This window comes from Cynocephalus volans, chromosome 16 (assembly GCF_027409185.1).
Source record: "Cynocephalus volans isolate mCynVol1 chromosome 16, mCynVol1.pri, whole genome shotgun sequence".
NCBI classification, from domain to species: Eukaryota; Metazoa; Chordata; class Mammalia; order Dermoptera; family Cynocephalidae; genus Cynocephalus; species Cynocephalus volans.
This window is the reverse complement of record NC_084475.1, coordinates 1122566-1149881: the sequence shown is the minus strand read 5'-3', so window position 1 is coordinate 1149881 and position 27316 is coordinate 1122566. Positions and strand designations below refer to the sequence as shown.

At 40.8% G+C, this 27316-nt stretch overlaps 1 protein-coding gene across 1 annotated transcript in view; it reads right to left on the bottom strand.

Annotated features, from left to right (window-relative positions):
* DBF4B (DBF4B-CDC7 kinase regulatory subunit) overlaps positions 1–21054 on the bottom strand; it is a 32058-nt gene extending 11004 nt beyond the window's left edge. The window contains 8 exon segments of the mRNA XM_063081259.1: positions 1250–1337; positions 2168–2218; positions 3801–3886; positions 3889–3985; positions 7177–7250; positions 7253–7330; positions 20530–20591; positions 21031–21054. Coding sequence (XP_062937329.1) covers positions 1250–1337; positions 2168–2218; positions 3801–3886; positions 3889–3985; positions 7177–7250; positions 7253–7330; positions 20530–20563 — 508 coding nt within the window. The 5' untranslated portion in view covers positions 20564–20591; positions 21031–21054.
* Between the last annotated feature and the right edge of the window lie 6262 nt (positions 21055–27316).

Below are 27316 nucleotides of genomic sequence, written 5' to 3'. Positions count from 1 at the left end.
TGCCTGCCACCTTCTGGCTACATGTCACCTCTGCATCTCCTGACAAGAGGTAAGGGCTGGGTCCTCTATCCCCCAGAAAAGTACCTAAGCTGGCTTTTTTTTTTTTTAAAGATGACCGGTAAGGGGATCTTAACCCTTGACTTGGTGTTGTCAGCACCGCGCTCTCCCAAGTGAGCTAACCGGCCATCCCTATATAGGGATCCGAACCTACGGCCTTGTTATTATCAGCACCACACTCTCCCAAGTGAGCTAACTGGCCATCCCTATATAGGGATCCGAACCTACGGCCTTGTTATTATCAGCACCACACTCTCCCAAGTGAGCCATGAGCCGGCCTCTAAGCTGGCTTTTGTAGCACGGAATACAACTCATTTTGAACAGGAGGTGCTTTCTGTCTCACTAAGGACTTTAAGTAATGCTGAACAGTTGCTTCTGTTGGGGAGACCAAGTCATATGAGCTACTCAGATGTATCCTTAGGTGAAAACCCAGCAGGGATTAAACATGCTGGAGCTTCTCTAACACAGAGGAAGGCAGGAAAGGAGATCAAGTCAGAAATGGCTGATTTTTCAGTGAAATGGAGCCCCCACATTCCAGACTAGGAAGTTCCCCTGCACAGCCCCTGATCCCTCTGGAAGATCTTGGTACCACAGGGTGGGATGGGGCAGCACCCTGGTTAGCACGTGGGGCTGTCCTACCTGGACCAGTCCCCTAAAATAGATCAGAAAAATCCCAGACTCCAAGTAGAGCTGGGTATGAGATCAGTCACTGCCAGCTGATTAAGGACAGCTACCCTGGTATAAATTTATTACAACCTGCAAATAAGTTGTTTGTAGTGCAAGGCAACCCTATGGAAAAGAGAAAACACAAAATTTCGTCAGGCCAAACTGGGTTGGAACATGGGCCACACTACTCACTCTGGTGAGACCACGGGCAATTCACCTAATCCCTCTGAGGCTTGACGTCCTCATCTGTACAATGCAGACAGGACTGTGGAGAGGATTAAATGAGGCAATTTCTAGCATAGAGTACATACCTGGTAAGTGGTCATGGATGTTCCAAAGCCACAGCCTGCACCTGCAACTGTTACTGCTTTTCTCCACACCCTCCCACCTTTGTAGATCAACATGGTAACTGAGTACTTCTGGCTTCCAGCTACCAGAAGCTTATGCAACCATGATCCCTCTAAAAGCTGACACTGCCAAAGTCACCAATTCTCCCCTCCACAGGAGCCCAGGGAAGAAACAGTACCGTCCACATGCAGAATCCTCACTCCCCAGGAGCGGGCATTGGCCAGGAGGCTGCTGCTGCTCCCACTGCCTCCTCTACTGCTGCTGCCCTGAGATGACAAAGCAGAGTCAGGTAGAAGCGTGGGACTCCCTGAGGCCTGAACAGGATGAGGACAGGTTGATATTGCTCTGGGAGCCCTGGGACATGTGAGGGGAAGAGGCTGGGGGAGGCAGGCAAGGGAGAGAGCACATCCCACCCAGTCTTCCACATGGGCTGGCCATGTCAGGAGGGGACGGACTGCTGACCTGCCTATGTGTTCTACTCTGGCCACCTTGTGATTAGGAAGGAACACATGCTTTTAAGAGAGCTGTTTCTCTGTGAAGAAAGCTCTCAGCACACTGTCAGTACACAATAAATCAATAAATACCAGTGACAATCATCATCATCATGGAGCAGGGAACCATGCCAGCTGCAGACCTTCCCCCCGGCTGGCAGCACCATCTCCCTCAGCACAGCCAAATGTACCCTTCTTGATGTCACTTTAACTACTCCTCACAAGATCACCTTCTCCTACTGCCACTGGACTTTAACAGCCCTGGATTCTCACAAAAGGGATAAACAGCAGCTTGTCGAAGATGTACAAAGTCTGGCTTCTGTGCAGGGCAGACATATCCCGCCACATCCCTCTCAAGGCTCTCTTGGTAGGCTTTGGAACTGGAGTTGGCTTTGGCTCTAACACTTACTTTCTAGCTGACTCTGGACAAATTACTTAACTTCTCTTTGCCTCCACTCTCTCATTTGTAAGAAGGAAATGATGATAAGACTACACAGCTCATAGAGTGTGCATGTTGTGTTAGCACTTCAGAAGAATCTGGGAAGAAAAGAAATCCCTCTTTGCACTGGAGACATCTGCTTCCATCCCTTCCTGCCCCAGCTCACCTGGTTTCTGACGGCCTTCTGCAGCAGTTCCTTCCCTCTGCTCGCAGGCACCTGACAGGAGGAGCACAGCAATGAGGCATGCTGTGTAGACACCCGTGCACAAACAGATGTTTACACATGAGCTGCTGAGGGTGTCATGGGGTCATGTCTCTCAGAAAACTGGGTGCAGTGACAGCTGAGGATCAGCAGAAACAAGAGTCTATAGAATCCTTAGGAGGGAAATATAAAGCCTCATGTAAGTTCAGGTCACTTAGAGGTACCTAGGCAATCTGAACCTGGTAAAGAAGGGCACTCTGAATTCACCCAAGGTCAAATGGTTACAAATCTTCTAAGACCTATTTTTAAGAATCTCTGGGCCACCAAATGTCCATCATCAGATGAGTGGATACGGAAAATGTGGTACATCTACACAATGGAATACTATTCAGCTATAAAAACGAATGAAATACTGCCATTTGCAACAACATGGATGGACCTTGAGAGAATTATATTAAGTGAAACAAGTCAGGCACAGAAAGAGAAATACCACGTGTTCTCACTTATTGGTGTGAGCTAAAAATTAATATATAAATTCACACACACACACACACACACACACACACAAAACCGGGGGGGCGAGAAGAAGATATAACAACCACAATTACTTGAAGTTGATACGACAAGCAAACAGAAAGGACATTGTTGGGGGGAAGGGGGGAGGGAGAAGGGAGGGAGGTTTTGGTGATGGGGAGCAATAATCAGCCACAATGTATATCGACAAAATAAAATTAAAAAAAAAAAAAAAAAAAAAAAAGAATCTCTGGGCCAGCCCAGTGTGGTGCTGTTAACACCAAGGCCCCGGGTTTGGATCCCATATAGGGATGGCCGGTTCGCTCACTGGGTGAGCGTGGTGCTGACAACACCAAGTCGAGGGTTAAGATCCCCTTACCGGTCACCTTTAAAAAAAAAAAAAAAGAATCTCTGCACTCTCCAGCAGATGATAGCAAATGTTTCACTTTAGAAAATCTTTTCTTCACTCTTTGGAAGTCCTGTCCCTCATTACGATGCCAACAGTGTATCTGCATGGACATTTTAATGTTACTCCAAGTCAAACAAAAAGAATGTAGGACTAGGGGAAAAAGACTTATTGCATTCTAAGTCAAAGATATAGGGCTCACTGGTTAGCTCAGTTGGTTAGAGCATAGTGTTGTAACACCAAGGTTAAGGGTTCAAATCCCTGTACTGGCCAGCCACCAAAAAAACCAACAAAAAAACCCCCCAAAACTAAGTTAAAGACATGACATTTGTTTTGTTCAAACTGCTGGCACTTCATACATGACAGCAAGGGAGAAGGGAATTGCTGCCTCCTCAGGGTACTCCTGCCCAAGCCTAGGCCAAATTCCAACAAGTCCTCTTTGGTTTGCAGAGGATTCTGCTCTTGTTTCTGAAACTCTGACTCTCAAGTCCCATAAAAAGTTACACACAGCATAGAAGGGATAGCATGCTCCTGAGGTGTTTAGGTCTAGAGCTATGATAAAATAGTCTCAGTCTCTGAATTCAAATGAGAGAACAAATTAAACCAGATGAAACTAAAACCAGAAACTGCATAAAAGGGGTCACCAAAGTCTCCTTTCCTACTCCATTAGGTTCTCACCGAGTCTACGGGTTTCTGTTAAGGCCTGGCGTGGCTGACTTTTGGATTGGCCATGGACGATGTTTCCACTCTAACCTCACTGGGGGGGGGCAGCCGCTGTGGCCCATCCCACCACTCTCTGCCTTTGCTTCTCTGCGGCTGGACACGATGTAACTTACTTCTTTGCTCAGGAAACCCTCAATTACCTGAAACCAGATCACAGAAGTGGTTGAAAACCAAAAAGCAGACATAGAATTGTCAATATTAAGAGGTTGGGAAAGGAAATCTTGGCTGCCAGAAGTTCCAGTATCAATGTCTTTAAATAGACTAAATGCAGTTCTATACCAAGTCCCAAGAAGACATCATCCTGAAATATAAGAGTTTATATAATAATACAGATTTTTGTCTCCAGAACTGCTGCTCCTGAACCAGTTGCAGAAAGCCATAGGCTTTTAGTTATATGATCAGTTTGAGTTTGCATGCATCAAGAACACATTGAAGGGGCCAGACAGGATTAAGAGTAGCTTGGTTAAGCCATGATTTTTCCATGTAAGACACACTGGGAGATCCAAACACTGTACCTGTAATCTCAACCACAATACAAAAAGAGCCTGAAAAATGAAATAGAGACGAGGGGAAAAAAAAAAAAAAAAGGAAAGAAAGAAACAAGACAGTTTTAGCTAATACTTAGCTGTATAGGTATCTGTTCACTCTACAAGGCTGTAAGCCCCTCATGGGCACTGAGAAGGTCTGTCTCATCTTTGTATTCCAAGAACCCAGCATGGTGCCTGAAACACAATGACACTTAACTCACATTTGTGGGAAGAAGAAAAGTGGTGAGCTGGCTAATGCTTAATGACCGACTCTATGGGACAAAAAAATCCCTGCTTTGTACATTTGCCGATTTCCGGGGAGTCATACCTGACATCACTGAATGAGGACCTGGGAAAGATAGTAACAATCGGCTCCTGCCAGGTCCAGCACACTACTGAAAATAAAGATGGGTGATGTCTCAAAAGGGTGATTGGATGAGAAACCTGGCATTTAGGTTAAAAAAAAAGTTCCTCAAAAAGCTGAATGTAGAGTTAATATTCAGCCCAGTGATTGCATTCTTAGGTATACACCTAAAAGAATTAAAAACAGGGACTTGAACAGATATTTGAATGCCAATATTCACTGCATATTATTCATAATAGCAAATAAATGGAGACAACCCAAATGTCCATTAACAGATGAACAGATAAACAAGATGTGGTATAGACATGCAATGGAATGTTATTCAGCCATTAAAAAGAAATGAAGTTCTGACACATGCTATAATACAGATGAATCCTGAAAACATTATGCTGAGTGAAATAAACCCTACAAAAAAGGACAAGTATCAGTGATTCTGCTGATATGAGGTATCTAGAACAGATAAATTCATACAGATGGAAAGTAGATTAGAGATTACCAGGGCTGGGGAGAAAGGAAACGGGGAGTTATCGCATAATGAATGCAGAGGTTCTGTTTGGGTTGATAAAAAGTTTTAGAAACAAACAGGGGTGATGGTTACAAAACAGTATGAAGGTAATTAATACAATGAACTGTATACGTAAAAATGGTTAAAATGGCATATTTTATGTTACATACATTTCACTACAATTTTAAAAAGGCTTTAAAGTTATGGCTTGAAGGATTACATCTATCTTCTTTAATGCAGCAAAACCAAAAGTTAGAGGGTGAGAGTGGGGCAATGATTATCCTATATAAATATGGTAGATTGTTTAATGGCCACACATTCCTCCCATCCAGTATACCCAACTCTTTTGCAATGCGACTTTGCTGTTCCTCCTATCAGGAGGTGAAGCTTTTTCTTTTTTTAAAAATAATTTTCTTTTTTTCTTTTTTACTGGAATGCCAGAGTGGATGGAGCCTATTTTTCTATCCACTTGAATCCGACTCATTTTGACAAATAGTATATGGAAAGTAGTATTTGTGAATTCTAGAAGCCTAGGCCTCAAGAGGCCTCACGACTTCTCCTTACACCTTCTGGGAAGGCTGCCTGAAGACCACTGTATAACTCAGCTGATCTAGCTTACTATATATACATACGATGTATATAAAAAGATTCTAATTTATGAGAAGCCACATAGTGCCAGATGTGTGAGCCAAGCCATCGTGGTCCTTCCAGCCCAGCTGAAACACCAGCTGAATGCAGCCGGAGAACTAAGCCCTGTTGAAACCACCAGGGAAACCACCCAGCCTACCTATAGAATAGTGAGAAATCATGAATTGTTATTTTAAGCCCAAGTTCTGGGGTGGTGTTTTTTTTACACAGCAAAGGGTAAGTGACAGAAAAGACTAAAAGTTCAAAATACAATTATGGACCAGTCTGGGTATATATTCCTCATTCTGTCTATCCCCTCTGCTGAGTTTCTGCACTCCTCAGTTTCTAGTTAGTTTGACAGCAAAGAGCCTCTGCATTCCAAGCCTATTTGTGCAGTTTCTCCTGTTACCAGTCTCCTTTGGGCCAAGTACTACCACACTATTTTCTAAACACAAGAGATACCCATCAACTCCTTACTAAAATTACCATATGACATATGCTTTAAAAATATTTCAATGGGCTCAAATACAGCAAATGCTTTTTATCCAAAGTTGCTCACCACAGTGTTATTTCTAAGAGCTAAAAATTAGAAATGATCTAAATGCCCATAGGGCAGCAGTTGTAAATTTATAATCCACTCAAAAGAATATTGTACTCCCATTACAAATAATGCATATGAAGGGCAGTTAACAGGAAAGTGCTAATGCTTTAAGCTTATGGGTAAAAAGTTGATAATCAGAAATGTATTCATGATCATAGCTACACAGAAATAAGCATAAAAAAACAAAGGCAGGATAGAGATAGAAAGTAGATGAGTGTTTATCCAGGGCTGGGGGTATTCCAGGGATATGGGGAGTGACTGATAATGGGTACAGGGTTTCTTTTTTGGGATGATAAAAATGTTCTAAAGTTGGCTGTGTGATCACACATCTTGCACATCTCCGTGAATACATTAAAAACCACTGAACTGTGCACATCAGATGGGTGAATTTTATGGTATGTGAATTATATCTCAATAAAGCCATTATGAGAAAAGAGGAAGGGAAGAAAGAAAATACATAAAAATGCTGGTTGTCACTTGGAGTAGTTCCATGTTCTCTAAAGTTTCTAGAATAAATAGACATTACTTTTCCAATTAAGAAAAAAATTTAACTTTATTTAAAAAATGGTTTATTCTAAAATCCCTTTGGAAAATGTAGTGACGCCACTGAATATCTACCTGAAAACCACAGATATAATCCCTTTCTAGCTCCTGCCCTGCAACCCACAAAGGCATATGGTACCATAGGAGAGAAGCAGGTTACATACCCCACCCAGCTGCTGAATGGCCCCTGTCAAAAACTGGAGATTCATGCTAGCAGGCAGTTCCAAGTAAAAGGATTTCCAGAAAAGGGCTGCCTCCCAGTACCTGGTGAGCTCTTCTGGCATTTTTCTAGACAACTGGAAACTCCTCGTTTAGCCCCTATAAAACAACAAAGAAGAGCAAAATAAGAAGCTTGAGTTAAGAGAATCACACAACTCAGACAACCCTCACCAGCAGCCCAGTCTGGGTGCTATGCCCTGCGTGAGGCCCTGGGCACACAAAGACAACTGTGAAGCTAGTGCCCCTACCCTCACGAAGCTCAGATGTGGAGAAACTGGAACCCATATATACTGCTGGTGGGAATTTAAAATGGTGCAGCTGCTGTGGAAAACAGTTCGACAATTTCTCAAATGTTAAATATAAACATATAACACAGCAATTCTGCTCCTAGGCATATACCCAGGAGAAATGAAAAGACGTCCAGTGAGACAGGTCAGACACAAAAGACCACAAATTGTTTGATTCCAATTATATGAAATGTTCAGAAAAGGCAAATATATAGAGACAGAAAATAGATCAGTAGTTGCTCAGGGCCAGGGTGGGAATGAGGAATGATTACAAATGGGCATAAGGTTCTTTTGGGGTGATAAAAATGTTCTAAAATTAGATTTTGGGATTAGTTGTGCAACTTTGTAAATAACTAAAAAATCATTGAAAGTGTACACTTAAATGAATTTTAGGGTATGGCTCAACAAAATTAAAAAAAAAAAAAGAAATCTCAGTGAATGTACCCTTAAAAATTGTGCATTTCATTGTATATAAATTTCACATTAAGAGGAAAAAAAACTATAAACAAATATAAAATTCTAGCCAATGCATGCTGACCCATTTAGAGGAATGGGTACTAACATCTACAAATTTACTTGAAATGCATCAAAAAAATTGGATAGAAGAAAGAAAAAATGGATAGATATGTTATGAAACAAGTACAAGGCTGGCTGGTTAGTTCAGTTGATTAGAGTGCAGCCTTGTAACACCAAGGTCATGGGTTCTGATCCCTGTACTGGCCAGCCACCCCCCAAACAAAACAAAATAAAAACCAAGTACGTACAGTATATTAAAATGCCAATGATAAAGTCTAAGTGGTATGTCTATGAATGCTCCCCATTAAATTCTTTACATTTTGTTGCATGTTTGAAATTATCATAATAAGATGTTAAAACTTGAAGAGATAAAAAGGATTTAAGAGAAAGTAACAAATACTGAAGATAGGCAAAGAAGCTCTCATGTATAAAAATAGATAAATAATTTAAAAATTAAGAATGGAAAAAAGAAAAAAGTTCTCATATACAGATAATAAGTTTCTGAAGATAAAAACTAAAACAAACAAAAAATAGAATATTGTACTTTAAAATGAGGGGTTTGTGGCTGCTCAGAAAAGAATAAGAAATAAAATGAGCGGTTTCGACATTTTCTTTTTTTTAATTGGTTATGAATATTCAGAGTAAAAAGCTGACTGTCACCACTTGTGTCCAAGATGTGATGGCCAGATTCATACTGGCAGCATGCCCATTACCACAAGTTGCAATTATAGTTTGGACATTTTGAAAAAACCTAAAATTTTTTGATTCCATGAATTCCTGCATCTCTCCTATCTACTGCCCAGTTGACTTTCAATTTGACCTCCTCCCTGCTTGCCTTGATAAGATACTGTTCTTCTTTTTCTGAGTTCCATATTATTTATTGTCTGTTCTCAGTATTCTCAGCTTCATGTTCTGCTTTACTCTTTCACTGGTAAACCTCTGGCCTCCCAATTCACTGGGAATTATTTAGGAAAGGGAATTTGACTTACGCTAATGCTTATGCCAGAGCCTGCTCTCCCCTCTTGAGCTGGTACCTGAGCCTCAAGCACTTACCTTCTGGCCTCATAAAACTCCCTCTTCCTGAAGGTCACTGGAAAGTCAACTTAGCATTTCACAGAAAAGACCTTTGTTGGAAGTCCTACCTCTGCCTCTTACTAGCTGTGTAAACCTGGGCAAGTCATAATCTCACTTAGTACTATCTCTGAATCTCTGTTTCTTCACTTCTGAAATGGTGATGATAATAAATACTCACTTCCATGAGCAGTTCATATGGAATAAATATTGTAAATTGTGTCAGGTAATGGTATTGGGATATTCAAAATACTTAACTGATACATCATAGGCACCAGCCACTCATAATAGAGACTGGCTAGAAATATCTGGGATAGCCATACCAGGAGTACCTGTTGAATGTCAGCCCTAGGCATTATATCTATAGCCATTTTGGATTACTCCCCAATGCTAACTTCTCCAGAAGGTTTTCTCGGGACTTATCCCTTTTGACTTTCAGCTCCAACAAGACAATAAACACACAAGGCCTGCTGACTTCTTCCTTGGAATTTAAACCTAGGGAAGCCAATGAAGAAGGAATTAGAGGGATCCCCAGACCAGACACTGGGAGGCTGGGGTGAACAGCAAGCATACAGCTGAAGAGTGCCAGGACTCACAGGTGGGTGACTTTATGCTGAGTGAGTCACTGCCTGCCCTGTTGCCAATGCCAGGTAAGCAGCCCAGGACCAACTAGAGGCAGTAGGATAACATCAGGAGTGTTGGAGCTTAGCTTGGGGTGAATATGAACACGTATGTGAAACAAACAAGAGGTCAAGTGGTAAGTGAGCTGGTTGCACCTGAATGGGCCTCCCTCCTCACACCCCCCCACTTGGTAAGTTAGATAATTACAACTCAAGGAGAAAGCTCTTGAAAAAGAACAGTACAAAGAAGTGTGTGTGTGTGTGCGCGCACACGCGTGCGTGCATTAGAGGAGCACAGGATGTTGCTGCAAGTGGGGAGTGGCTGAGCCCACATTCCAAGGGTTCATATAGCTTGGGAGGTTTTCTTCTTCTATCCAACCCCAATCTCTAAACTCAATGAAGGGGTACGAGATAGGGTCTAACTTTTAGATCTTCCTTCCAGGCGCACATTACCAATCAGAGTGGCTAACAGTCCCAAGGAAACGTTAGCGTATGAGAAAATGAGGCAATTGAAGAAAGCAAGTACTATAAAAGATGCTTTCTCTGGTATAGATTGTCTATCTGTAATAAGTGATGGACCAGACAGAAAAAAGAATTTTAAAGTATAATAAATTACCTCAAAAAGCAAAGGAAATATGCTGGAAACATAAAGCAGGAAAAGCAGTTAAAGAAAAGAATTAATTGGAGATAATGGGCATGAAAACCATTGTAGTTAAAATGCCTCGAATAAGAAAAAGACAAATAATCTAATCTAAAAATAGGCAAACATTTTTTTTGTCGGGGGCTGGTCAGTTATTTTGGTTGGTTAGAGCACAGTGTTGTAACACCAAGGCCAAGGGTTCAGATCCCCATACTGGCCAGCCACCAACCAAACAAACAAGTAAAAAAAAAAAAAAAACAAACAAATAAATAAAAATAGGCAAAGGATCTAAATAGACATTTCTCCAAAGAAGGCATACAACTGGCCAATAAGCACAAGAAAAGATGTACAAGATCATTAACCACCAGGAAAATGCAAATGAAAACCATAAAAAGATATCACTTCACACCCATTAGGGTGGCTATAATCAAAAAGACAGATAATAACAAGTCTTGGTGAGGATGTAGAGAAATTAGAACCCTCATACACTGCTGGAGTGAATATAAAATGGTGCAGCCACACTGGAAAACAGTCTGCTAGTTTCTCAAAAGGTTAAACATAGAGTTACCATATGACCCAGCAATTCCATTCCGATGTATACTCCGGAGAAATGAAAATACATGTCCACATAATTTGTATTATTTATAATAGCCAAAAAGTGGAAACAACTTGTATGTCCATCAACTGATGAATGGATAAATAAATGTAATACATCCATACAATGGAATACTATTCAACAATAAAAAGGAATGATGTATTGACACATGATACAAGATGGATGAACTGGGAAAACATCATGCTAAATGAAAGAGAGCAGTCATGAAACACTACATATTATATGAAATGTCCAGAAGAGGTAAACGGGTAGAGACAGAAAGGAGATTAGTGGATGCCTAGGGCTGGGGTCAGGGGAAAATTGGAAGTGACTGATAATGGATGTGGGGTTCCTTCTTGGGGGTAATAAAAGTGTTCTAAAATTGACTGTGGTGATGGTTACACAATCCTGTGAATATACTAAAAGCCGCTGAATTGCACACTTTATATGAGTGAATTGTGTGGCATGTGAACTATATCTCAACAAAGCTGTCATGAAAAAAAATTTTTATCTAAGTTTTTTTTTTTTGGTGTCTGGCTGGTCCAGGGATCCAAACCTTTGACCTTGGTGTTACAATACCGCACTCTAACCAAGAGAGCTAACTGGCCAGCCTCTGAAAAAAAAGATTAAACCTCAATATTTGCACAGTCTCAAAGTATTTCCCCGTAAGACAGTTTAACTGTAAAAGGTAAAACAGTAACTTTACAGTGGAGAAACCCAGCAGACATCACTTTAATCAAGTGATCAAAGTTAATGTGACTAATAATGACACTTATCCTCATCATGTGCCTCTTGTCACCATGTGCTGGGAAAGGCACAACATCACTTCTGTGTCAAAAATGCATAACCTGGGTTCAATCACGAGGATATATCAAACAAACCCAAACTGAGGGACATTCTGTTCTTCAAAAGTATTAAATTCATGAAAGACAAAGAAAGAATGAGGACCTCCTCTCAGGAGGAGACTACGGAGAAATGACAACTAAAAGTAATGTGTGATCCTGGACTGGATCTTAAGCCAGAAAAAGACATTGGGGGACAATTGGTAAAATATGAGTAAGATCTTTATGTTAGTTAAGAATATTTAGTTTCCTGACTTTTATAATTTAATTATGGTTAAACAGATGTTAATATTTGAGGGAAGCTGGGTAAAGAGTATATAGAAATTCTCTATTTTTGAAACTTTTTTGTAAATCTGAAATTTTCTTTTCTTTTTTTGGCAGCTGGCTGTTATGGGGATCTGAATCTGTGACCTTGGTGTCATAAGGCTGCACTCTAAGCAACTGAGCTAACCAGCCAGCCTAAATCTGAAATTATTTTAGAATGAAAAAAAAAAGAAAAAGCCCACATCAATAGATGAGTTGAACATCATGACAGTGTGAGCTGGTAGATCAGGTTGAGTAACTCTCACAGAAGGCATCAGGAAAAGATAAAAAAATGGACAACAGAGAATTTAAAAGATGCAGGGGACAGGAAGAGGAGTGTTAAAAACAGCAGAGGAGTTGCAGAGGGGAAAAAAATAATGGAGAGAAAATACTTGAAGAAATAAGGCTCTGAATAAATGTGGAGTATGAATATAAGAACTGTTCTCTCCCCAAATATCACTGAAGTAACAGAAAAAGAATAAAAATGGACAAGGACACTGGCAATAAGATGACAACAGGCAAGAGATGCTATACAATTTTGGAAGGTGGAAAGTGGATGGGTGAGTGAAAGACAGGAGAACAGAAAAAGCCAAATCCTAAGCCAACAGGAAACAAATTGATCACAGCTGAAAGGCCCTAAAATCAGACGGAGCAGATATAGTAGAATGCTAGAATAAAACAGTGGGCTAAAAAGAGGATTATTTGAAAGCATTTAAAAGGTACCGTTAGCTGGCTGGTTTAGCTCAGTTGGTTAGAGCATGGTGCTGATAACACTAAGGTCCAGGATTGATCCCTGTACCAGGCAGCAAAAACAAACAAACAAAAAGAAACAGACTCTCAGAATCCTTTCCCATCCCAGCAGAAGACTAGAGCAGTGGTTCTTAACTGGGGGAGATTTTGCCCTCTCCAGGGGAAATCTCAACGTCTGGAAACACTTTTGGTTGTCACAACTGGGAAGCGGGGTGTGCTACTGGCAACTAGCAGGCAGAAGCCAGGTGCTGCTTAGTATTTACAAAGCATAGGACAACCCTCCATGACAAAGAATTATCTGGCCCAAAACGTCAATAGTGCCAGGGATGAAAAAACCTTGAACTAAAGGAATATTGGGCACCGGTGAGAGCAGGGATAAAGCCCCAGTGAAAAATGGGGATTAAAAACATGTCTATATACTGAACAGACCTGTAGACCTCTTCCCCCGAACAAGTCCCCAGAATACTGACAATCAAGCTTATCCTTACCAGGCAGAGGATTGGAGGACTCCTCTCTAGGGAACTGACTGGCCCAAGACAAAAACATACAAATTAGTGACACTGGAGGTTCCTCCTCGTATAAACTGCCAGGTCCCAACCTGATCACCGACATCTTTTGATGTACATCACCTGATCATCTACAAAAGAGTCCACCAGCTCACAACCTTCCTCCCTTGAACTTCCAATTAGCATTTTATTGCCTCACTCTTAAATATAAATGGGTAACCAAAGATCATCAGACATGTAAAGAAAGCTTCTAACAAGAAATAAGGCTAACAAACAGAAAAAAGAAGAGGAAACAGAGACAATGGAGGAAGCATAAAAAAACTAAAAACAAAAAATAACATTAATATTCTGGCAGAGACAAGGGAATACACTGCATCCATTAAACACAACAAGACACTGTAAGAAAGGAAACACAGAGAAGAAAAAGCTCTTAGAAATATATAAATATGTTACAGAAATTAAAAATTCAACAGAATTGGAGATTGAACTGAGGAAATTCTTCAGACAATAGAATGAAAGACAAATAGATGGAAAATGTGAGAGAAAAACAAGAAAATCAAAGCATTAGTCCATGAGATCCAATAAAAGTTCCAAAAACAAAAAGAGAAAATGGAAGGGATGAATGTTGAAGAAATAATGCTAAAAACTTCCCAGAACTAAAGAAAATGAGTTTCCAGTTAGAAAGTTTCCACCAACTGCCAGCTCCATAAGTGAAAAAAAGTCTCACATTGAGGCACATTGTCATAGAATTTCAGAACACTGAAGAGAAAGGGAGGATGTTGGCTTTCATTGAAGGCAATATTAGAGACCAGGTAATGTAGAATCTCTCCAAAATAAAACACCTAAAAATACTGGCATGGGCTGACCAGTCAGCTCAGTTGGTCAGAGTGCAGTCTCAGATCCCTGTAGCAGCCAGCTGCCAAAATAAATAAATAAATAAATACTGGCTAAAATATAAATACAAATCCCATCTAACTGCTAAGTCCACAAAATAAATAAATAAGAGGATCCCAGAAGTGCCAAAAATGATGAGAAAACTGAAAACCACAGTAGTGAGAGCAAATGCTGACTGACCTTAAGGAGTTTGTGGGCTTAAAAAAAACAAAGGGTTTGGGATTGAAGAGCCAGATGGGCCCAGGAGAGAAGGTCTACGCCAGCCTAAAGTTGGAATTGAGAACTCCCACGTGAATCTAGGAGAAAGGTAAATGAGAAGATAATCCATCCACCAGAAGAAACAAGAAAGAATATTGTCTTTCTCAGCTTGGGCTCTACATGAAAGGGAAGTCTTCCCTAAGAATTCATAACCACAGGCCTCCCAGCAGTTTGGAATTCCAATTCATACTACTTGTTTGGTCTAAGAATCCACCATCACCACCTCTGTATTAGTCCGTTTTGTGTTGCTATAACAAAATACTTGGAACCGGGTGATTTATAAAGAAAAACAAAATTTACTGCTTACAGTTTCTGAGGCTGGGAAGTCCAAAGTCCATCTGGTGGTGGCGACAGTGACCCAGGGGTCTCACATTGCAAGATGGTGGAAGCAGAGAGAGCAAGAGAGCCAGACTCTCTTCTTTTAAAGCCCTCAGAACAGGCTCTGACCACCATTTTTAATCCATTCACTACTGGGATCCAATCAAGATGGCGGAATAGACGGTCCACAACGTCACTCTCTCCCACAAGTCAACCAATTTACAACTATAAAAATGTAACGTCAACCAAGCCAGGACCGCTGGAGGTCAGGGGAAGGCAAAGAGAGACCTACAGAGTTTATGAAGGCGGGAGAATCTATGATGAGAGAAAGAAAAAGCTGCTTTGAGCGTTTCGGGCTGCAGCTGCTTTAAGACTTGAGCTGATGAGCGCATGGAGTAGGAGCCGGCAGAAGCCGCAGCTGTGCCCTCCAGATGGAGTTGCTTGGAGGCAGCATGAGAGAAGGGGGCCTTGGTGGCCCCCGGGACAGCAAGACCACTAATAGGGTTCCCATGGACCCACACAGGAGCAAGGAGCCAGAACAACTGAAAAAAGGGAGCCATTCAGAGGCCGGTGGGTCATCGCAAGGGACCGGCGCAGGGACCCGCGCAGGGCCCGTCGCATGTGAAGTGTTTGGAGCACGGGCGGTGGGGGGAGACGTGCCCACCAGAGGAACACTGGGGCACAGCAAGGATAGCTGATGTGTCCCCCAATCAGCACAGGACCACGCAGAGGAGACTGGTCAGGAATACAGAATTGCATACGGTGCACTTTGACGAAAAACTCAGGCCCAGATCAGAGATTCTACAGAACACAGATCCACCGGGTCTCTGGAGAGCCGGAAGTACCTATAATACCAACCATTAAACCCTGAGCTGCACAAAAAGCCTTCCCTAGGGAAACAGCAGCAAAGCAGCAATTTAGCTCAACCACACAGCCCAAGTACTGGTTCCCACAGGATGTTCCCCGTGTTAGAAGCAAAGGACAAAAAATTAGTTCCGGTCCAGGCACACTACCAGCACCCTGGGGACTGCCTGGGAACTGGAGGCTTGGATCAGGGGACTGGACCCCAATCCCACTTCCAGGCAAACTGCACCAGTGCATCGGGGCCAGCCTGGGAACCTGAAGCATGGAGAAGAGGACTGGATGCCCCTCCCACAACCAGGCACACCACCCAGCACCTTGGGGCCTGCCTGGAGACCTGTGGCAAGGAGAAGGGCAACAGTCCTCTCTCCCACAACCAGGCACAACATGCCAACAACTCGGAGCCCACCCAGGGAACCGGGGCAAGGAGAAGGGGAATGGTCCTCTCCCCCACAACCAGGCATACCGCGCCAGTGCTTCAGGGCCCGCCCAGGGACCTGAGGCATGGAGAAGGGGACTGAACCTCTCCCCACAACCAGGCACACTGCACCAGTGCCTCAGAGCCTGCCTGGAGTCCTGAGGCATGGATAAGGGGACTGGACCTCTCTCCCACAACCAGGCACACCATGCCAGCACCTTGGGCCCTTCCCAGGGACCCAGGGCATGGAGAAGAGGACCAGACCACCCTCCCACAATCAGGCACAGTGAGCCAGTGCTTTGGGGCCCACACAGGGACCCAGGGTATGGAGTCAGAGACCGAACCACCCTCCCACAGCCAGGCACAACATGCCAGCACCTTGGAGCCCACCTGGGGACCTGGGGCATGGATAAAAGAGGACTGGACCTCTCTCCCACAACCAGACACAACATGCCAGCACCTTGGGGCCTGCCAGGGGACCCAAAGCAAGGGGAAGGGGACCAAACACAGCCCACAACCAGGCATACTGCCAGTGCCAAGGAGCATGCCAAAAACAGCACCCCCACGTGGGTGGCCCACCACAGTCACCACAATAACCATGGCTGCTGCAAAAGCAGCTAGACACCACAACCACCACACAGATGGTCCGCCAACCACTGGAGTGCATTCACATAAAAAGAGTCATCAGCAGAGGCAAAGAAAAGAAGAGGATGTCTCTTTCCACAAAACCCATTTCAGAGTGACAGAAGAAACATCTGCTCTATGATAATATTGGGGGACCTGATCACATCTCTCAGCATTGGACAGATCATCTAGGTAACAAGTTAACAGAGTAACCATTATTCTTTCAGAAGGAGAGAAGAGATCTAGGCAATTAGAGGGTGGAGGAGGAGGGAATGGGGGAAGGGGAGAGGCTGGACAAAGGGCATAAAGAATAATTATGATTTGTAACAATATATATGCTAGTAATACTCATTTAATCAACATATCTCAATGTTCAACCCCCAAAATATGTATAATCGATTTTGATTCAATAAATAAAACAAATTATTTAAAAAAAAAAAAAAAATCCGTTCACTACTGCAAGGTCCTACAACCCAAATCACCTCTTCAAGGCGCCACCTTTCAATTACCATAATAGGATATCCCACCTGCTTAACAGTCACAGTGGGGGCTAAGTTTCTAATACATAAAACTTGGGGGACAGAATTCAAGCTTCAGGGAGTTTTTGGGGGGGACACAATTCAATTCACTAAAACCTCCAAACACAGAAATGAATGTATAAAGTAGTCCCAGCTAGTAACATCCTTGGCATACCACACAGAATCAAATGCAAAACAACTCTAGAAGGATATACCTCAGTCCAAGGTTCTCAGAATTTCCTCAGATAAAGCATCATTAAACATTAGCTCACACTCTGACACTATAAAACACATGCAGGAAACAAAACACCATGGTCAAGAGCAGAAATGAGACAGCAAAATTAGATCCCCAAGAGCTTCAAGTAGAATTTTCAGATAGAGACTATAAATGATTTAAGAAACAAAAAGGAAAAAAACACGCAGTACTAAATAAAAAGAAAAAAGAAAAAAGATAGGGGTAATAGAAATAAAAAGCCAATAGATTCATTATAAAACAGAGTAGATGCAAATGAAGAAAGACTGGCAAATTGGAAGACAGCTATGAAGCAATTACCCAGAATGCAACAAAGAGAGAATAAAAATTGGAAAATATGAATAAGAGGTTAACAGACTTGGAAAATGATTTGAGAAGGTTCAACGTACATTTAGCTGGAATTCTGGAAGAAGAAAATGGGATAAACATGATATTTAGAGAAAATTGCTAAAATTTTCCATAACTGATTACATGAATCTCAGTGTCAAAAATCAAAATGAGTCCCACAAAGGAGAAATAAAATTGAATCCATATTTAGACACAAAGTGAATTTTTACAACACCAAAGACAAAGAGATGATCTTAAAAACAGAGGAAAAAGAGGGAACTTACCAAGCACTTCCTTCAATGCCACAACTACGAGCCCCATAACAGACATTTCAACAGCAGGAAAGGAAGCCAGAAGCCAGTAAAATAACGGTGCGGAGAAATAATAAATGTCAACTTAGAATTTTTTATCCGACAAATGATTACTTAAGAATGAGGGTAAAAGAAAACATTTTTCAAACAAACGAAACCCCAGTTTATCACCAACCAATTCTCACAAAAGGACTTCTAAAAGACGTACTTCAGAGAAAAGAAAACTGGATCCAGAAGGAAGGATTGAAATGCCAAAAAACTGGTAAAAATAAATATACATAAATCTAAATGATCATTGACTGTATAAAAAAAATAACAATGACTAACTTGGAAGTAAAAAACGATAGACAATAATAACAATAATATTGTTGTTAGACAGCAATAATGTTACATGATGATAGATGTGATTCAGATAGAGCAGTCCAGGCCCTTGCGGTGTTTGGCAGGAGAATAGAAATATTTATGGCATCAGACTTTGCCACAGCACACTGGGAGCTAAAAGAAGATGGAACACGTGTTCAAAATGTGAGGGAAAATGATTCCCAACCTAGAATTCCTTTACCTAACTGAACTATTATCTAAATGTAAGATAAAGAATTGTCAGACCTGCGTGGTCTCAAAAATTTACTTTTCATGTACCCTTTTCCAGAAAGCTATACTAGAAGATGTAAGAGGATGTACTCTACTAAAATGAAAAAGTAAACCGAGAGAGGAAAATATGAAATTTAGAATGCAGAGAATCCAACACAGGAAAGAGGCAAAGCTAATTCCACAAAATGAAGGGCGATCCTTGGATGAAATCAGTGTGATGGGCCTAGAGCATAGTTAGACCAGACTGGAATACTAAGACAAAAAACCCCAGAAGGATGTCTCCAAGACAAACGATAGATTCTCCGATGAGCTTGAAAGTCTTGAGAGAAGGTTTATACTTCTCATAAAGAGTTTGGACAGGAATTAGTGATCCATACAAAGAAAATGAAGCAAACTTCCTACTTTACTATATGGCTCGGCAGTGAATAACCCTTACACAACTAAAATAATGTAAATACAAAATGACTAAACAAAAACTACTACTTATATACTTGGGGATAAGGAGAGAGGAGGGGAATGTGTGGGTGTTTGTGTGTGATTCAGTCGAGTTGGGGAAACAGAAAAAAATATCTAATTTCCACAATAGGCAGTCAATAAATATAATTTAAAATTGAAAACAACAAAAACAATAAAAGCATGCTATTATAGAGATAAGATAACTACCAGAAGCAAAGAGAGCTGTAAATGGTTGCACCCTAAGGAGTGGGAATCAGGGGATATGAAAGGAGGGGCAACTCCCACACTTCCTGTTCTTTTGTGATAGATTGTGGCCTTTTAAACTATGTAAACATAAAACTGTAATAAAAATGAAAATGAAAACCATCCAAAATCCGTACATAATCATGCTATAGGGAATTTTAAGAACAAATATAAAAAGTATAATATAAAATCTTCTAAAAACAAAAGCACCCAGTACAGGCCAGCTACCAAAAAACAAACAAAAAAATCAGGGAAAAGCAGGAGGTTATTTACAAAGGAACAAGAATCAGACTGACATCAATTCTTAACAGCATCTACTTTTTGCAAAAAAGAAAATACTGTAATTTTTCAGTGTGTTAAAGGAAATTTTAATACAAGGGTGAAATAAGGATATTCTCATGCATATATGCCTCAGAAAGTTTATCACACAAAGCCCTGTTTTTAAAAACACTCTTGGAGAAAGCTCTCCAGCAAAAAGAAATACATCCAGAAGAAAGCAACAAGATATGGGAAGAACGAATGAATAACTTAGTAAAGTGGATTACAGTTTAAAAGGCAACAACCAAATGACATATCTGTTAATAATCCAGAACTAAAACTAGATGATACTGAAAGAAATGCGAGGGGGAACAGTACCAAGGGAAGTGACTATGTGCTAAAATGCCGCCAGTGGGTGGCATTGTTTAAGTTTACCCGTAAACTTAATAATTTCATGGTAAAAAAATAACCATAAATATAGGTTTAGTAAGTTACTCTATCCTGACTCCGCATCTTCTGCTAACCTTGTTCATAATATCTAACTCTTGTTTGACTTTTACTATGAATCTCTAAATGATCTATGACACCTCTCTCCACACACACACACACACACCCCACCACACACACACACACACACACACACACACACACACACACACACACACACACACACACACACACACACACACACCTCTCTCTCTCTCTCTCTCTCTCTCTCTCTAACTGATTAGAAAACTCAAATAGGGCTGAAATTTCTCGCCCTTTTCCTTCCAAGAGACCCTGGGGCAGGAGTAGCAACTCGGACCTCGCATCCCTAGTTTTTTGACCTGTTACCCACCTAAGTCCGGAGCCCGGAGGCTACTCTCAGCCATGGAACGCTCCAGCTCAGGCAATCGTCGCCTGAAAAACAAGGACAAAACAGAAGCTCAACTACCTACACCAGCCTTCGACCTCCCAGCCCTCTCGCCCCCACCGTCTACAAACCCTGCACAATCCGCCAACGTGCTCCGGCGAACAGCAAGACCCACATCCCATATCATCTTCCGCGCCTCCGCCCAGGATCTTATCCCTCAGTCCCTCCGTCCCCTTCCAGACTCTGCTCCCTCAACTCCCATGACCTCTCGGACGCCGCTTGCACACGTCAATTCCCGTCCCGCCCTCTAGGTTCTAGTCTCCTCAGTCCCTCCGCCCGCCTTGGGCTTCACTCCTGTGACCCGCTTCCCGGCCCCTAAAACCTCTTCAGCCTGCGCCCAACCGCGCCTCCGCTCCAACGCCTCTTCAACTCACGACCCCTTCCACCTTCCCTCTTGGCTGCTTCTCCCCTTCCCGGCATCCGTACCCTTCCCCGGCTCGCTCCTCAAAGTCTCGGCTCCTTCTCGGCACCCGTACTCCTTCCTCAAGGACGCCGTGTTACATTCGCGGGCTCCATGAGCTCTTTCGGACTCCCGGCTGTTCTTTCAGACGCCAGCTGCCCCCGTGCAACTCCACTAACATTCTCTAGGAGCCCTCGGCCGCGGTTTCAGTTTAAATTTCCTGCTGGCTCCACCCCTAACGCGAGATAATAGCGCGAGATCTGCCCTACGGTGTCTCTGGAAGGACATCAATTCCACGCCTTCCTTCCCCTTCCGCTCCGCCTTCTCTGATTGGCTCATCGGCTCGTGTCTCGGCACTTCATTGGCTTAAGGGTTTTGTGCCTTAATGGTCGTAAACTGGAGACTTGGCATCTTAGTGGTTCTTCACACTGAGCTGGTTTGAAATTCCTAGGAGTTAGGCTTCTTTTGTTATTTATTATTCTAACATGTATTGAGCATTTGCGGTTTACATAAAGATTTCACAAACATACCATATCGTCTTCACATCTTTGTCACCCCCCCTTTTCTCCTCTTACCTATCCAACAAAAAACTTCTCAAATGAGGTGTCTCCATTCCTCGCTACCTATCGTTCCTTCAATCCATCTAATTAGACTTTGAGCCTCACCTCTCCAAAAAACTAGTTGTCCAGGCCAACTGTGGCTTCCACGTCCCTAAATGCCATGGCCACATTGCTATCCTCATCGGACTCAACTTCTAGAACCTGGAATACACTATTCCATCCTTGAGACATTTTCTCCTTTTGCTTCCACGACTCAGCACTCTACCGGTTTGCACCTCACCTCAGTGGCTGCTCCTCGATCTCCTTCGCTGGATCCAAAGCCAGTGTTCACCTATAAAAGTTGGAGAACGCCCACGCTTTAGGCTTTGCCCTCTTCCTTATCGCTCTAGGAGATCTCATCCAGCTCCACTGCTTTACAGTTCAGCTCTATGCTAATGCCTCCAAAATTTCTGTCTCTAGCTCTGACCTGTCCTTGGATCTCCAGACTTACATATTCAAGTGCCTACTGGACATTTCAATTTGGATGTCGGGCTTAATATGTTCAAAACAGAACATTTGTTCCACACCCTTCCCCCCCAAAAGAAAAACCCACCTGTTCTCTCAGTCTTCCCCATCTCAGTACATGTCACCGTCATCCACCCAGTTGCTCAAACCAAAAATGTAAAAATTATCTTTTAGTACTTCCTATTATGTCCACCCCCTCTCCAAGAACAAATCCTACTAACTCTACCTCCAAAGTACATCTTGAATCAGACCACTATTACCACCCCAGTCCAGGCAAATGTCATTTCTTGCTAAAGTACTTCAGTCAGCCTGTAACAATACGTTCCTGCCTCTCTGCAATATAATCCATTCTCCATGCAGCAACCACAGTGGTATTTTTTAAACACCATGGCAGATGTATATGTAGCATATACATTTGTTATCCCTTCCAGTGGGGCCCCTCCCTGCAGGGAGGTTATACATTCCAGCCCTGATGAGTTAAGTTTTGGCCACGTGCCTTGCTTTTGTTCAAGAATAAAGGGGGGGAAAAAAAGTGACATACAACTTCCAAGCAGAAGCTTTAAGAGCCAAGATGGTTCATCATGTTCTCTTTTCCCCATCTCAGTGACTAGCAATGTCCCAGCTGCCATGTCAACTTGGGTTCCTTAGTGAAGATGGCAATGAATAGAACCATGGGCAACCTGTAATGGATTTGCAGCATGGGCAAGAAATACACCTTTGTTGTAAGCTACTGAGATTTTGGGACCTTTTGTCACCATATCATAATCTAGCTCAAGGTTCTCAAAGTGTTGCCTGGAACCTGCCCATGACACCCCCCTCCCCCCAAGATTCCATGAGATCAAAAATATTTTTACAATAATACTAAAAAATTACTTTCCATTTTCACTGTCATTCTCTTATGAATGTTCAGTGGAATATGCAGAAGCAGAAATGAGAACCCAACTGTTTTCTGTTAAACTAGGTATTAAAGAGATTTTAAAAGAGAAATGTAAATCAATCCATTCTTCTCACTAATTATTTTTGCTTTGGAAAATATATTTTCACTAAAAATACATTATTTATTTTAACACATAGTGGGCTTATTTTTAGAGATCAGGTATGTTCAGGGTGGTATGGTTGTAGATGTTGGCATGGGCTTATTTTTAAATTAACAAACTAGTATTTAAATTTTTCTGTTTTAATTTTGAATATGGTAAATATCGATAAATATAATTTTATTTTATAAATATATTTATATACAAACTTATATACTATATAAATATATGTTTGTATTTATAAATTTAAAAATACTCCCCATTGTGGTAGCCAAGCTCCAAGATGGCCTGCAAAGATCTTGCCTCCTGACAGTCACACCCACATTAAACAGGGCTATGAAACCAATAGGTTATTGAGCAAATGATAATATAACTTCTGAGGCTAGGCCATAAAGGCATTCTGACATCTGTATTCCTATTTCTTGGATCACCTGTTCTGGGGGAACCCAGATGTCATGACATGAGGACACCTGAACATATTTGTGGAGAGGCTCACATGAAGAGGAATTGAGGTTTCCTGCTGATGGCCAGCATCCATTTGCCACTCATGTGATTGAGCCATTTGGCAAACAGATCCTTCAGCCCATGTCAAGCCTTCAGATGACTGAACTTCATAAGAGAATCCAAGCCAGGAAATCCCAGCTGAAGTGCTCCCAAATTCCAGGCTCACGGAAACCCAGAGAAAGTAAATGATTAGTGTTGTTGTAGGTCACTAAACTTTGGGGTGATGCAGCAGTAGATAAATAATATAAATATAAACAAAAAAGCTATTTGAGATGTTCAATATTTTATAACATAACTGGACCTGAAACCAAAACTTTTTTTTTTTTTTGGTGGCTGGCCAGTATGGGGATCTGAACCCTTAACCTAGGTGTTGAAACCAAAACTTGCAGAATTGCTAACCTAGCCTATCCTGACTGATGCACATAAAATCAGATCAAATTACTCTCCCTTTCAAAAACTCCCAATGGCTTCCCGTTTGTCCTTCTGACCATACTTCTCCTTTCTGTGTACTGAACAAGCCAAACTTGTTCTTGTATTAGGACTTGCACTAACAGTTCCATTTTCCAGATTTGATCTCTTTTAGGCTTCAGATCAAATCTCACTTTTTCAGATAGGAGTTCCCAGACCACCCAGTGTAACAACAGCCTGTCTATTCTTTGCTAGGCACACCACCTTGGTTTTTTTCTTCATAGCACTTACCACTATCAGAAAGTATCTTATTTTACTGGTTTATTGTCTATGTCCCACCATGTAAGAATGCAAGCCCATAAAATAAGGATGTACTCTGTTTTACTCACTGCTATATCCTGAAAGTAAAGAACCTGTTTGGAACATATTGGTACTTAATGATTATTTGTTGAACGAATGAATGAATAATCCTCTGATCTTCAGGGTTTTTTTTTCATTTGTAAAATGACCAGAAAAATGTAGCTTTTACTAGCAGAAAATGAAATTTTGAGATGATAATTCAAACTTTTTCTCATCATTTTTCTTGATTCATATGGAGAAGGTGGCTTAGAATTTTTAAAAAGTCAGTACATTTCAGTTCATATTACAGAACAAGGGATGATTTCCCAGTACCTAAAAAACTTGTAAAAACAGCTATAGAAAAGCCCAACAACCCGATTGAAAATAGGCAATATTCACAGAAAAAGAAATACAAAGAGCTTTCGAATATGCTAAATCTCACTCAAAATAAGAGAAATGCAAATTAAATCTATACTGAAATACCATTTTCACTTAACAGACTGACAAAAATCAATTTTGCTAGATAGTGCCTAACTGCTTTACCTAAGGATTGTACCAGATACCTATGTAAGACAATTTGTCATTATCTAACAAAATGACAAATGTACATATCTTTCCACCTAGCAATCCCATTTCTAGGAGTTATTCTACAGATATACTCCACGTATGACACAAAATAGGTAATAAAGGTATCTACTGCAGCATTGTTTGCAATAGCAAAAGACCTAAAGTAATCAAGATATTAACAGGAAATGGATTAAATAAATTATGGTACAGTGTAACACTATGCAGCTATAAAAAATGAAAATAAAGGATACCTGTACCAGCCAGCAGCAAAAACAAAACAAAACAAACAAAACCAAAAATAAACCAAAAAACACTTTAATATATAAATGCACTTAACTCACATTTTAAAAGACTGAGATCCTCAAATTGGATAAAAAAGAAGTCAGCTATGTGGTGGTTATCAGGTAAATACCTATGAAATAATGACACAGAAAAGTAGACAGAAAAGGAATACACATATGTTTATTTATTTTATTTTACAAATACATATGGAGTGATTATGATGGTCAAAGTTCTTTAAAGATAGTGGTTTAATTTTCATAACAACCTGTCAGGTAGACAGTAACTTTCCCCATTTTATAAATGAGAAAACTGAGGTTATAACTTGCCTGAGGTCACACAGCCAGAAAGTGTTAGAAGTGGGATTTGAACCCAGGCAGCTTGACTTCAGAGTCCATGCTCTTAACATCATTGTTCTCTACTGCTTTTTAATTTAGCTGGCAAAATGAAGAAAACTGATATAGTGATATTAAAGTCTGACAAAATAGACTTTGAGCCATAAAGAATTATTAGGGATACAGGTGTCATTCCTTGATGATAAAAGAAATAATTCACCAGAAACTATAATAACCTAGAACATATATGAATCTAACAATATAGCCTCAAAATATTTAAGGCAGAAATTGACAGAAATACAAGGGAAGACTGAAAAATCTATAAATATAAAAATTTTAACATACTTTTCCTCAAAACTGATAGATGGAACAAAAATAAAACAAAATTAGTAACATATAGAAGGTTAAATAATACAACTAACAAACTTTATCTAATATATATATTATACATATAACAATCTATCTATATAAAATCTTGTAGCCAACAATTAGAAAATAAACATTATTTCAAGCATACACAGAGTATTATAAAAATTGACTTACACTAGGCCATTAAAATGTCAACCAATACCACAGAATTGACATCATACAGAACATATCCTATGACCACAATATAATAAAGTTTGAAATCAACAAAAAGATAATTTTTGGTTGGCTAGTTAGCTCAGTTGGTTGGAACATGGTGTTATAATACCAAGGCCAAGAGTTCAGATCCTTGTACCAGCCAGATGCCAAAAATAAATAAATAAATAAATAAATAAATAAAATTTTTAAAAGGAGTAAAACAAATAAAATGCATGCCTCTGAAAATTTAAAACCACACTCTTAAATAATAGGAGAATAAAACAATGAAAATTGTAATGTTTAGAACTACAGCAATGAAAAACTACATATCAAAAGCTGAGATTCATTATAAAAAGTTGTAAAATTTAACTAAAGTGCTAGAGGGAAATGTATGATCTTAAATATATGCTTTTTTAGAAAATAAGAGAATACTAAGGTCAAGGGTTCGGATTCCCTTCACTCACCACCCATCCCCCAAAAAAAAGAAAAGAAGAAAGATTGGAAATGAATCAGCAAAGTGTTCAACCTGAGAATTCAGGAAATAAACAACAGAGTGAACCTAAAGATTGTAGATGGTCAGAAATAACAAAGAATAGAAACTAATGAAATGGAAAAAGGAGAAAAAGAAAAAGTAGACTCCTGCAAATCAATATGGAAAAGACAAATTACCCACTAGAAAAATCCACAAGGGATATAGACAGTCAACTCAAAATGAGTAAAAAAAATTTTTTTGGCGGCTGGCTGGTGCAGGGATCCAAATCTTTGACCTTGGTGTTATAACACCTTGCTCTAACCTACTGAGCCAGTCCTCTGATGAGGAAATTTTAATGGCTGATAAAGCACATAGAAAATGCTCAAACTTACTAATAATTAGGAAAATGCAAAGTAAATAACAATTAGATGCCATTTCACACCCTTTTGACTGGCAAAAGTTAAAGTATATTCACCAAGGTCCAGGATTCAATCCCTGTACCAGCCAGCTGCAGAAAAAAAAGTACATTAAAACCAAGTTTTAGTACAAATGTGAAGAAAAGGAGGGACTGTAAATTGGGACAAGTGCTGGCCAGTTAGCTAAGTTGGTTAGAGCACTCAAGGTATTGAAAACACCAAGGTCAAGGGCTGGGTTCAATCCTTATAGCAAAAAACTGTGGCAAGCCCTTGGGAAAGAAATTTGGTGACACCCAGTAAGGTAGGTACATGCCCTTCAACTCAACAATT